Source organism: Erpetoichthys calabaricus, chromosome 15, assembly GCF_900747795.2.
Source record: "Erpetoichthys calabaricus chromosome 15, fErpCal1.3, whole genome shotgun sequence".
Lineage (NCBI taxonomy): Eukaryota > Metazoa > Chordata > Cladistia > Polypteriformes > Polypteridae > Erpetoichthys > Erpetoichthys calabaricus.
The window spans coordinates 76,265,379-76,277,940 of record NC_041408.2 but is presented as its reverse complement, the minus strand read 5'-3'; the positions used below and the strand labels follow the sequence as shown (position 1 = coordinate 76,277,940).

Sequence of the window (12,562 nt, the reverse complement as noted above, 5' to 3'; positions counted from 1 at the left end):
ATGACACTGATTTCAATCAACTTGTTGTAAGTCCGTTATGACATGACTTTACTCACTCTGCGCCAGACATTCCTGGATAGATTCCATCTGCAATACAAACTGCTAGAGTACGAACATGATCAGCAGAACTCGATAAGCCATATCCACGTTTTCCAAATCAGCTCCTCCAACCAGTCCTCTGTAAGGTTGGACCTTACTAAACTACAACAAGCACAATAACATATTTAAGAAGCAGAAAACATGCAATCACAAAGAATATGTACATTCCTAGAACTGGGTATTCTGTTAGACACCTTAAACATTTTGGGTAACGTGTATAAAGAGAATACTTGACACGCAAAAAAGAATGTTCATTAACACTCAAAAAGGGTAAGAATAACAACTCAGATTAAAAAAAAATATCATTGCTGAATGTTTGAAATGTAATCATATAATAAGCACTGAAATACTGACCATCTTTCTTGATGACCAAATACATTTTATTAAGTACATTTTTCTGCTTTCAAGTGATTAGATGGGCTAAACAAGACATCCTACATAAGATCAATTTTTGTCACCTTAAGTAGTATCTAAAAGAATAGCATTTGTTCATAGTCTTCATTCAATTTTAGTACCATCTGTAAAATAAAAGCCAATAAACTTAAAATCTATGGGTTTAAAAGAAATACATTCTAGCAACAAAAGAACCCCTGCTGAAAATAAAAGATTTTCATCAAAAGGTGTCACAATATGGAGATTCAGTAGCTTTTCTTTTTAAATAATTAAAAATGTTTAGACCCTTAATTATCCCCTATACTTAAAAATAATAAAAAAGTTAAAATTGTACTAATCACAACAAATATGTGTGTATACATAGTATATTGAATCTGTGATAACCAACATAGAATGAAAATTGACTGCTTAAAAAAAATTATAGAAATAAATATTAAAGCTAAATTACAAAAGGGCAAGTAGCGGTAGTGGCGGTGTGAATGGATAGAGTATTGTAATATTTTCATTGTTATACAGTACTGGTGTTAATACAATGAGGACAAGAACCTTTGTTTTTTACATTATTTTTTTTTTACATTTTTTTGTGCCATGTGTTAGTAAAAGAATCAAGGCAGCAATGCTAATATTTGGAGTGCAGTATCTATGGAAATAATAAAAGCATTGCATTTATCTGAACCGGATTAACAAAACGCATTCATTTTACATTCAAACAGATAGTATTCAACAAATGTTCGCATTACTGCAGCAATTACTACTGTAAAAGCTTTGTCCACATTTTAAAGGGAACAGTTAATGTTTAATTATGAAATGTTACTGCAAAGAAAGAGCTGAACTTAAAGCATATAATTTGCAAGCCCTGTTATATTAAAATCGAGTACTTGGACAAACTTGAAACTAAGGACCGTCTCTCCAACAGCTCCCAAGAGTAGAGTTGGAAAGCTGGTTTGCGGTAAATTAGAAAGCATAACTTGATGTAATCAAAGAGGAAGAAGCAAGAAACTGCTAATTAAATAGCTTGCCACCTTTAGATACAGTGTTCATGAGGGGCACACAGGAGCTTTGTTTATCCCATCATGACTGGCCAAATGTCATCTCAGTGTGGCCTGCAACAGAACTCCACAAGCAGAGAAAAGGAAACTAATGTTCTTAAAATAAAAAACACACAAGTTTTGTGTGTGGTTAACTGACATATTTTCCTAATGCACGAAAGTTTACTAAATGTTGCCAAAATAACATTTTAATAGTCTACATCTACCAGATAGCAATTAGCATTTATATGGCCCCAAGACCTTTAAACATATATTTGTATATGTTCACACAATCTCTTAAACTACAACAACCAAATTAATAAAGATTTTTCAAAAAAGTACTCTTAGTGAAGGATTTTTCATATTACATACTAATAGACTGTTGATATTTTTGGGTAATAGGATGTAAGCATTTCAACTTTACACTTATACACATACATATGTAATATACTATAAGCACTAACTACGCAATACTTACATATTTTAAAACACATACAAAAAAAAATCACAATATTCTCATATCATAACTCAAGTAATCACAGTATATATTATATTATTAGGTCACCTAGCACATTCCACCTGTGAGTGTTTAGCAGCTCATAGTATTCTGCATTATAAGGATTTATATAATATATTTTTTAAAAATTCATAAATTTTATCTATTATTTTACACAATGCTAACATCGGTGGCTGATGACTTCACCTCATGAATTGCACTTAGAATGGGAGTGAAGAGGTCTGTATCATAATTAGAGCGCTTCCCCTGTAGAATTGTCACCAGTCGTTCCAAACCCATTCCAGTATCAACATTGTGCCGAGGTAGAACACGTAAACTTCCATCCAGTTCTCTGTGAAAATAATGAAGAAAAAAAAATGATACACTTAAAACTTACAGAATTAATTTTCAATTCAAAAGTGTTTAGTCACATCAATACAATAAAAATAACTTCATTTTATTGGAAAATCCTTAGAAATATACTTTCTGTATATACAATGACCATACTTCTCAGTTCAGATTTTATTTGTAAGGATAAATATAAATAACCACTCTTTATAATATATGGGACTATTGAAACAGCAGGAGTATAACCATTGCTTTTTAAGAAATACAAATGAGGTGTCTTTACATCATACATTTCAACTTAAAAAGAATTAGCAACAACTCTACAAATAACCATATTCTTAAAAAAATTCTCAGAAATTAATAATGGCCTGAAGATAGCTTAGTAAAACAAGTACGCAATCCAAACTTATTTTATGAAGAACAAAGAAATTTAAATGACAATAGCTTTACCATTTGTAGACTAAATTTCTAAAACATGGTTTTAGAACACTAGAGGGTGGTGAATGGAGTTGAGACTAACAAAGTAAATACTGGGAGCCTTTGGTGATATATCAAATAGCAGCCAATCTAGTCAAGGAAAATGGCAAGGTTCATATTAGTGATGGTTACATGAAGATAAACATCGGTTAGGTCTTAGACCAGTGTTTCTCAACATTTATTGACTCACAACCCAGTTTCATCTCTTTAAGTTTATTGATGACACATTCTAGCATTGCTTTACACCTTGTTAAAATGAGCCTGAATGTTTAAAATGGGAGGCAGAGGGGGTGGAGGTCTTCACCTTGGTGAAACCAAGCGTGACATGAAAGAGCAAGTTCCTCTTTCATGAAACTTCCGCATTTAAAAATATTGTGCAACTGTGTCGATTGCTTAGGTGTCTAATTGGGACCCCACTATTGTCAGTACGCAACCCAGAAGTTGGTCACGACTCAGTGGTTGAGAAACACGTCTTAAACAACCTTAGAAATGAAAAAAGGATAACAACTGGCATTGCTCACTTGCTTCACACTGACCTTTGAATAAGACGGTAGAGTTATTCAAACTGTAAATGGTTTATACTCTCCAATTGTTTTATTTTTTTTCATCATTTGTTAGCTTAATTTTGCATGATTCATAATTGGTGTATGCAAGCATTTTTATTCCTCCATGTCTTCAGCCACCACTGAAGAGCAATGTTAGGCAGTAGCTAGAAAAAATATTTACATGAAATCTTAGAGTACCTATTTATACTGCATGAAGACTATGTCCAGATCTTCTACTACATCCGGATTGTCTCTGTTTACAAAACATTCCAGCATTCCGACTTCCATATGGTCATAGTGGATTTCAGTGCATGGCCACAAGGACCTGACCTCCCCCATTTCCCAGAAATTATCTTTTGATCCAATGGAAGAATATGGTCTGACTTCACCCTATACCAAAAAAAAAACAAAAACTTTATTAGTTAGAGAACGAGAAATGCATTATGAATCCAGCTACTTTGGGATTCAAGCATGAAGAAAAATGTCTAATCCTACAATCACGAGAAAGAACAATACTAATAACCCTCACCATCAATATGATCCACTGACCAACTTGGTCTGAGGTTTACTAACTAGATGAATTAAAAATAACTGGCAACACAGACAAGCAATCTAAATTTTGAACCAAGACAGTAAAGCTGTTAACTATTAAAATTAAACACATAAAACAATGAAACCAAGACACAATTTGTAGTAAATATATTACCATATTTAAATATAAAATCGCCAATTAAAAAAAATTCAAACTCTGCTTTTTTAAGTGGTAACTGAGGGTCTTTGGAAAGACTTGTTGATCCTATTGATTTGCAAATTTCCTTAAGTAGGATATACCCCCATAATAAATAGGAATAGTAGTGAACTTCTTTTTTGCATGCAATTAAAAATATTAACACTTGAAAATAACTGGATACTACAAAACTATATTAATAATAAAATCACATTTATTTGATTTAATTTAAAGTACTGCAGTATTTTAAAAACAAACCAAAGTATAAATAATCTATGTACTAGTACTTTCCCCATACCAAACTAAAGTCATTTTTACATTCAGTACCTACAAATAACTTTTAAACTGCATTAATACTTAACCCTAAAGTTTAATGCAATATTTACCCCAAAACTGAAGCCAAATTTCCCGAGCGTTTCGTCATCCGACCTTTAGTCCTAACACAGAGTCCCCACCAAAGTATGTTATATAAAGACGATCCTTCTGGGATTCCATAGACACTGGTCAGCAACTCCCAAGCCATCAGACAGGATTTCTCCTTAAAATATTAAACCACAAAGTCATAAACTCTCATTCCAAACCACAACTGCATGGGACTTGTTACATATTTTGTTATTTGTCCTTAGACTTCCAACTGCTTAGAAAATAGTACTTCGTCATGAAAATTGATTCATGCATGTACAATGCAGACATATGCATTTGGGCATTGACACAATTCTTATTAGTGTGGCTCTTTACCCTGGCAATACTGGTATTGAAATGACACACAGGAATTGAAGTTTTTAGTGTAGACTTGCAGCTTTAAATCAGGGGTATAATATGAGTGAGTGGTATAGGAATTCCTTATATGCAAGTCCTTATTTTAAGGTATCAAAACATAACAAGATAAATTAAAGGAATACTCCACCCAAAAAATGATATATGTTACCTTATCCTATGTACTTTGCAGTGATTGCAGAGAAAAAAAGTTTTAATTTCATGTCTTCATGCAGGATGGAGAAAATGAAGTTTATTACATAACAGAAGTCAATACATGACCAGCACTGTACAACAGTAAACGATGTGAAAACATCCATTTTAAAAGAAAAAAAAACGTTACTCAAGTGTAAAATATACACTGTCCGGGTTATTCATTTGCTTGCTCAAAATGAATGCTTTTTTGCTAAAGATATTGTTAAACAGTTACTTGCTGAATAATTTGTGTCAGGCATAAACAGTACACTAAAAGTCTAATGGATTGGACTTTTTGAATAGAAGACAGAACTCATAACCCAACAAATGACAGAGAGAGGTGGATCTTCATAGTCAATAATTCACTCCTGTGAGGTTTTAGGTTTCCTGTTTATGTGCACACTGAAAAATCCAAAGTAAACTATTTAACAATATTTAACAGCCACTCTTCCTGTTCCCCCTGTTTTTTTGGGGGGGGGGGCTTATTGCCTTTACTGTTGTCCTCAGCAAGAGAAATTCATGCACAATAACATTTAGGTCAGGTGGCTGACTTGGCCATTTCAGAACATTCTACTTTTTGGCCTTAAATAACTCTTTACTTGCTTTAACAGTATACTTTGGGTCATAGTCCTGCTGCAGTGTAAATGCTATCCAGCGGGGTATTGACACATTCAGTTGAATATGAGTAAGTAATATGTTTCTGTGCACCTCACACTTTCATACTGTTTCTTTTATCAGAAGTCACTTCATTAATACATACAAGGGAAAAAGTTCCAGTGATAGCCATACAGTACATGTCTAAGTCATAGCGCTACCTCCATCATGTTTTGCAGAGGAGGTGGTATTCCTAAAATCATGTGCTGTACATTTCTTTCTCCACATCTTTCTCTTTCCATCACTCTGATACGGGTGAATCTACAACTCGCCTGTCCATTTGACTCTGTTCTACAACTAGTACCTGGCATTTATGTTCTTAAGTCTTACCAGTAGTTTGTATCTTGTGGTAAACAATCTGAATTTGTGCACATGGTTATCTTCTCTTCATGGTCATCTTAGACACAGCCACGACTACATCCTAGAGAGTGTTTTTGATCTGGCTGACGCAATTCACAATTTAAATGATTTTTCTGTCACCCATTGTAGTAGTCCTGGTCTACCAGGTGATTTGTATTCCTAAGCATATCAGTATGATCTTTCTTTTTAACAATGTACTAAATACTTGATTTTTGTCAAACCCTAAAGTTCTTCCTATGTTATGTATTGTTTTTTTCTGATTTTCAGCCTCGTAATAGCCTGCTTTAATGGCATTGACACATCTAAAGTTAAGAGACAACAGCACAAATTCCAAATGAAAATACCACACTTACAATCACCAGTAGGCCTTTTAACCAGACTTGATGATACAATAACACACACCTAACCAACAAACAGCTAAATGGCCAGTTGGCCCAATCATTTTTGCTTCCTTAAAATAGGGGGAACTACATATAACAAGTGCTGCAATTCCTAAAACAGTTGTTTGTTTTTTTTTGTAAATACCGTCAATTTAATTATATAAATCTACCCTAAAAGCTTATATCAATTGTTTAATTTCAATACTAGTATGCTTGCATAGACAATCATACTAATAACAATTGTACCATTATCCAAATACTGAATATAGTATAACCATTTTTTTTTCTGATCTACTGGAAGTATATATTTTGATCCAGCAAAGGAATGGATTTTTCAAACATTTTACATTTAAAACATACAGCATACTTCAAGTAACAATGTGGCAGGAACAGAATATCTAGCTAGTCCAGTACATTAAAAAATACTCCAGCTGCTCACCTTAAAGTAATCTCCAAAGGACCAGTTTCCAAGCATTTCAAAGAATGTATGATGGTAGACATCTTTCCCAACATCTTCCAGGTCATTGTGTTTCCCTCCTGCTCGGACACACTTTTGACCTAATGACTACTCGTCTGTAATGGGCCATTTCACTCCTAGGGTCAACAGTTCCCAAGAAAACAGGCTTGAACTTTCAAAAGAAAGAAAAAAGGAGAAAAAACAGTCATTTAACATCTATCAATAGTTCAGTGTTTCACTTTACTATTAGCATTACTATTATGGTTGCTTTTACTATAGTTTGTCAATAAAATTCCAGGCAGGGACATTGCTGCAATTGACTCCATAGATTAAGCAAACCAAAGAATCTTGACAGAATCTGGAATAATAAGACGTCATGATCAAATCCACAACTAGATACTGGTCAGCAGCTTTTACTAAGAGTCATGTAAATTGCCTAAATATGGTTCATTTGTATTACATGAACATAAACTATCCAAGTAATTTCTGTACTTCAATATAATTTAAACTAATATTTGAATACAAATTTAAGCAACTCAGTTGACATTTAAGCAAAATATTTATTGATTTCTGTTTAATTTGATAAACTCAAAAATAAAAATGTCAGTGCATTGTATTATATGAACATAAATTATCCAAGTAATTTCTATGCTTCGACATATTTTAAAATTAATATTGCACACAAATTTAAACTCAGGTGACACTTCTTAAGCCCATTTTTTTTAAATTTGACAACTATAAAGAGAAAAACAGCATTGCAGTCACTGTGAATACATCAACTTTCACAGAATGAAAAGTGGTTCTAATTATATTTTTGCTTTACTATTACAGGCTTCTCCCTGCTTTAGAAAGATTACTACTTAAAACCCCTTCATAAGCGAATTTTTGTAATGTAAAAACATCCATCCATGAATCTTCAAACCGACTTACTCTGAGCAGGGTCGAAGGGAAGCTGAAGCCCTTCCCAGTATGCAGCAGGTACAAGGCAGGAACAATACCTGGACAGGGTGCTAGTCCATCGCAGGGACGACAACACTCACACACAAAAATCAAGAACAATTCCATCTCCCTCACCCCCAAAAATTAACCCTGTTTTTGCTCAAAAATACCAAAATACAATAATAAAATGGACACAATTGGCTCAATAATACATCCGCCATCAAAATAAAATGTTCCCATTTTTTTAAAAACAGTTGAGGACAGAACTGTGGCAGGGAGGCTGCTACATTCATCCCATAGAGAACATTAAAATAAACAGACTTCTGATCCATCTGTTCATCCAATTGTAAAGTCTCTTAGCACACAGTAGGGTCCTCAAGGATGGGAGGTGATCCATCAAATGATTTTTGGTATATACAGTGAAACGTCTATTATTAGAGCTTTGCACTTATTTTACAACATTTTGTTTTATACTACATAATTTAACACATTAATTTTTAATTAAAATGGCAGGGTCCATGCTTATATCTGTTTATAGTTTTTTCTTGTGTCTTCCACATCAGTTAAAACTGATACTTATTAGTTCTACTGTACTGTAATGATAGTAAACTATTCATGCTTTTGAAAGCTATATAGCTCAATGAGTAATTGCTAACAAGATTCTTTTTTTTAACTTTATCATTGAGTATTTCTTGTGGAAACATCTGATGAACCATTACAGATAAGTAAATTATAGACAGTTAACCATATAGATTTTATACAATTGTATGTATCCAGCCATTATTAAATATTTTTAATTCAGTTGAAGGGTTATATCCTCTCTCAGCAGCATTAGGTAAAAGACAGGGATACAACCAGAAAAGGGTACCAGTCCTTTGCTATGCACATTCAACACACATTTTATATAATTACATTCTTAGTTCTGAATTGCAATCTGATTATTTAGGTGATTATCTTACAGGTAACCCTTGTGGATGGTCAACCAGTCAGCAAACATACCGCCATGTCCTCTCAGTTGCAAGAAGCAGATCATATGTATTACAGTATCTGCCAGACAATATAAACAGTGCACAACACATGTTTTGCCTTATTGAGGCTAGTCAAGTGTATGCACTTTTGCATCCCCTATATATATATATATATACTATATATATATGTAAATGCTAGGATGCTATGAAAACTCCCCACTCAGTAACTGAACCAGGATTGTTACACAGGACACAGTACAGCTTTGAAGCAGCAGCACTAAACATTTTCCCCTAATGCCACTCCAATATATGGCATGGAACTAAACTTTTTTAAGGAAATCTGATGTTACATTTACCTTCTGTTAGCTTGCAAAAATGTATTAATTTCAGCAAAGATTTAAGTTTATTAAAATATAAGAATTTTAAATTCATAAAGCTGAGGGTTAGAGTAAGAAGCAGATAACAATGTTTCAGTGGCTAAGAAAAAAGTGTTAAGAAAGTGAACAATGGCTGCTACAAACATCATGTCTAGGGTCCTGGACAGAAGGAGCACAGGAAAATCAATAGATGATAGGATGCACCATTAACTTCATTTATCTTGGTGTGTTACAAATAACATGGCACTCAATATGCCGAAAAACAGTGGAAATTGCTTTTGACGTACGCAAACAGCAGCTACAGTCTCTCCCTCTAGTAATGAATGATTCTAGAGTGAATATGGAGGAATGCTTCAAAATTTTGGGCACACCTATCACAAATACACTAAACTGCAAAATTAATACCACTTAATCACTAAGAAAGCTCACCAGCAGATGTATTTTCTATGCTAACTAAAGAAGCAAAATACAACCCACCTCACCCTAGTCATTAGTTCAAAGTGTAATCACATCTTCTTCTATTGCCTGGTCTGCTTCAGCAAACAGTCCACTCCAAAAATAAATGTGAGCGTGCTTAAGAGGTCTGCTGAGAAAACATTGGCTGTGCACTTCCAACTGTTGCAGACCCTCTACACATCTAGTGTCATAAAGCATGTCAAATGAAATACCGCTGACTCAGACTCCACCTTGACCATCAGTTGTTCCAAAAAGATCTCAATTCTTTAGGTCACTTAAAACCAAAACTAATAAGACACCGAACAGTTTCTTTTCCAGAGCCATTGCTTGTGCAAACCAGTAATTTAGCTTGTCTTCTTTGCTTATGTGAGTGTTCTTAAAATAGAAGGGTGTGAGCGTGTGTGTGTATACAATGCATATGCACATGTAAAGGTCCTGTGAAAAAGTAGGTTACACCCGATTGAAACTGTTAACTTTTTCAATGTAGTTAAAGAAGTAAACATTAGATCTTCATGCAAACAGGTAACAGTGATATATGTGAACAAATGACACATGAAAATGACATGGTGTATTCATTCTCATAATCTAAATTAACAAAAATGCAAATTTGTCATGTGGACAAAGTCCACCCCTACATTTATTGCCACTTTAAATCCATCAAATTAGAACCAGATGTTCCAGCAAATTCAGCCAAGAACTGATTGTTTGATACTCAAAGAAGTGTCCAAGAATCCCCAAACTGCACTAAAGATTCTGCATGTAATTCTTGCAACAGCTAGGTGTCAAAATGCATGCATCTACAATCAGAAAGAGATCACATACATTTGACCTGCATGGCAGGTGTGCCAGGGAAAACGTCTTTGCTGTCCAAAAACACCATTAAACAAATAATAATAATAATTCTTTGCATTTATATAGCGCTTTTCTCAGTTTGCCATTGAACATCTGGGCAAAGACCAGGACAATGTGATCTGGACAGATGAAGCAAAGATTGAGTTGTTTGGTGACAGTAACAGTAGACATGCTTGGTGCAAACTGAAGAAAGCATTTCAGGAGAAGAACCTCATACCAACTGTGTAAAACAGGGTGGTGGAAATGTTATGATATGGGGTTTGAACTTCTACATCAGGGTCTGGGCAGCTATCAGGTCAAGTATGAATTTTGCATCATATCAAAGTGTGCTTGAAGAGAATGTGAGGCTATCTGTCCAAAAGATACTAGAAACAGCCCTTTTCACCTGATAAAGATCCAAAGCAAACTAGCAAAATCATCCAGGAACAGCTCAAAAGAAGACATGGAGGGGTATGGACTGGCCTAGTCAAAGCTCTTATTTGAATCCCATTGAAATGTTGTCGGGGTATTTGAAGCGGGCAGCACATTCAAGAGAACCCACAAACACCTTAAAACTGAAAGAATTTTTGCATGGAGGAGTGGCCAAAAATTTCACCACCTCAATGTCAGAGGATGGCAACTCAGTAATGCAAAACATATACAATTCGTTTCTGCTAAAGGGGGCAATAACCAGCTTCTGAGGCCAAGGGTGGACTTAACCTTTTTCACAGCAGACCATTATACATCTATTGAAATTTTTTGTTGAATAAATTATTGAAAATGCAAATTCTTCTTGTAAATCTATTCCAAAATCTGTAGGCACTGTGTGCATGAAGATCTACTGTTTGCCTGTTCAAATACTTTAAAAATGTCAACAGTTTCTATGAGGCTTATTCACATAACTTTACGTGTGCAAGTAGTGAATCCAGACTACACACACACACACGCACATGAAAGTGTGTGTGTGTATCATTTGCACATCCCCTTTATAATTTCACTATTCTGCAGCTGTTTATACTGTAACTGCATGTAATTTAACATGGGTTATTTATGTAATGTTTTCTTCTGTTATAAGCAGCCCCAGGGCTATCAAGTTAAATTCAACTTAGATTCATGTACATTAAGTACTGGTGAGTAAAAGTTATACTGATTCTGATCCCTAGGTTAATTAGCAAAGTTTATGTATTATTCCAAACTATTATTCTTTCAGCTGATGTGGATCGATCACTACGTCAATACAGACGTTAGTGCCTTCTTTTAATAAATCGGCAGGCTCGCATGCATTGTGTAAAACACTACTCATTACCCCTGCACCTAACACAGCAGTTGTTATAAATGCTGACCTAAAGCCAGTCCATGACACTTGCGGTAGATTGTAATCATTAGTCCCCTTCACAAAATATCAGGGCAAGGGAATTTTGCCCTGGTCACTGTCAGTATGCATAATTGTGACACCATGCATGCGTTTAAAGAATATTGCAGATCTAGTCTGAAGACTGTCGCCGTACTTTCTCGATTGCAGCCCTAGCAGGACATGCGACTTGTTGAGGTTTAAACAGTGTAGCTAGTGAATCCCGACACCGGCCACCTTGAGCTGGACAGCTAATACGTCACCATTTACTCCACGCTATATCCTGTGTGCGTGGAATCACGGTAAAAATTACAATTAAAAAAAAACAGGCATTGTCAGATAATACCCCAGTCTTACCTGGTTCATGCCCCGCATTAACAACAAAGCAAAGTGGGGGTCTCCCCTTGGCTTCACAGGTGAGGATGGGACAACTGTTATGTCCGTATTTGTCTTTAAAAAAATCAGTAAACATATCGCGCACTTTCTTCGAAGTGAACTCGGCATCCCTGTTCCCGAAGAAAAATCACATTTGTCCCGAATTCAAAAACAGTGTGCACATTTCTCCGTTTCAAAAGCTTGTGCAGCACTTGTGCCTCGTCTCATGTACTGCGCCATGTTTACTGGCGACACTGACGTCAGCCTGAAATAGAGAGGGCTTTTTATGGTTGACAGAACTGGAGATAAAAGGGCTATGGGCGGATCTAGGGGCGGAATAACTATCAATC

General features: G+C 35.0%; 1 protein-coding gene across 1 annotated transcript in view; it reads right to left on the bottom strand.

The window, feature by feature from the left end:
- The window catches only part of aars2 (alanyl-tRNA synthetase 2, mitochondrial (putative)), a gene marked incomplete at its 5' end in the record, with an annotated part of 51,597 nt that extends 39,240 nt beyond the window's left edge, over positions 1–12,357 (bottom strand). Inside the window, 11 exon segments of the mRNA XM_051919248.1 lie at positions 57–126; positions 129–201; positions 2,224–2,370; positions 3,588–3,751; positions 3,754–3,776; positions 4,508–4,596; positions 4,598–4,651; positions 6,898–7,020; positions 7,022–7,087; positions 12,195–12,269; positions 12,271–12,357. Coding sequence (XP_051775208.1) covers positions 57–126; positions 129–201; positions 2,224–2,370; positions 3,588–3,751; positions 3,754–3,776; positions 4,508–4,596; positions 4,598–4,651; positions 6,898–7,020; positions 7,022–7,087; positions 12,195–12,269; positions 12,271–12,357 — 971 coding nt within the window.
- Between the last annotated feature and the right edge of the window lie 205 nt (positions 12,358–12,562).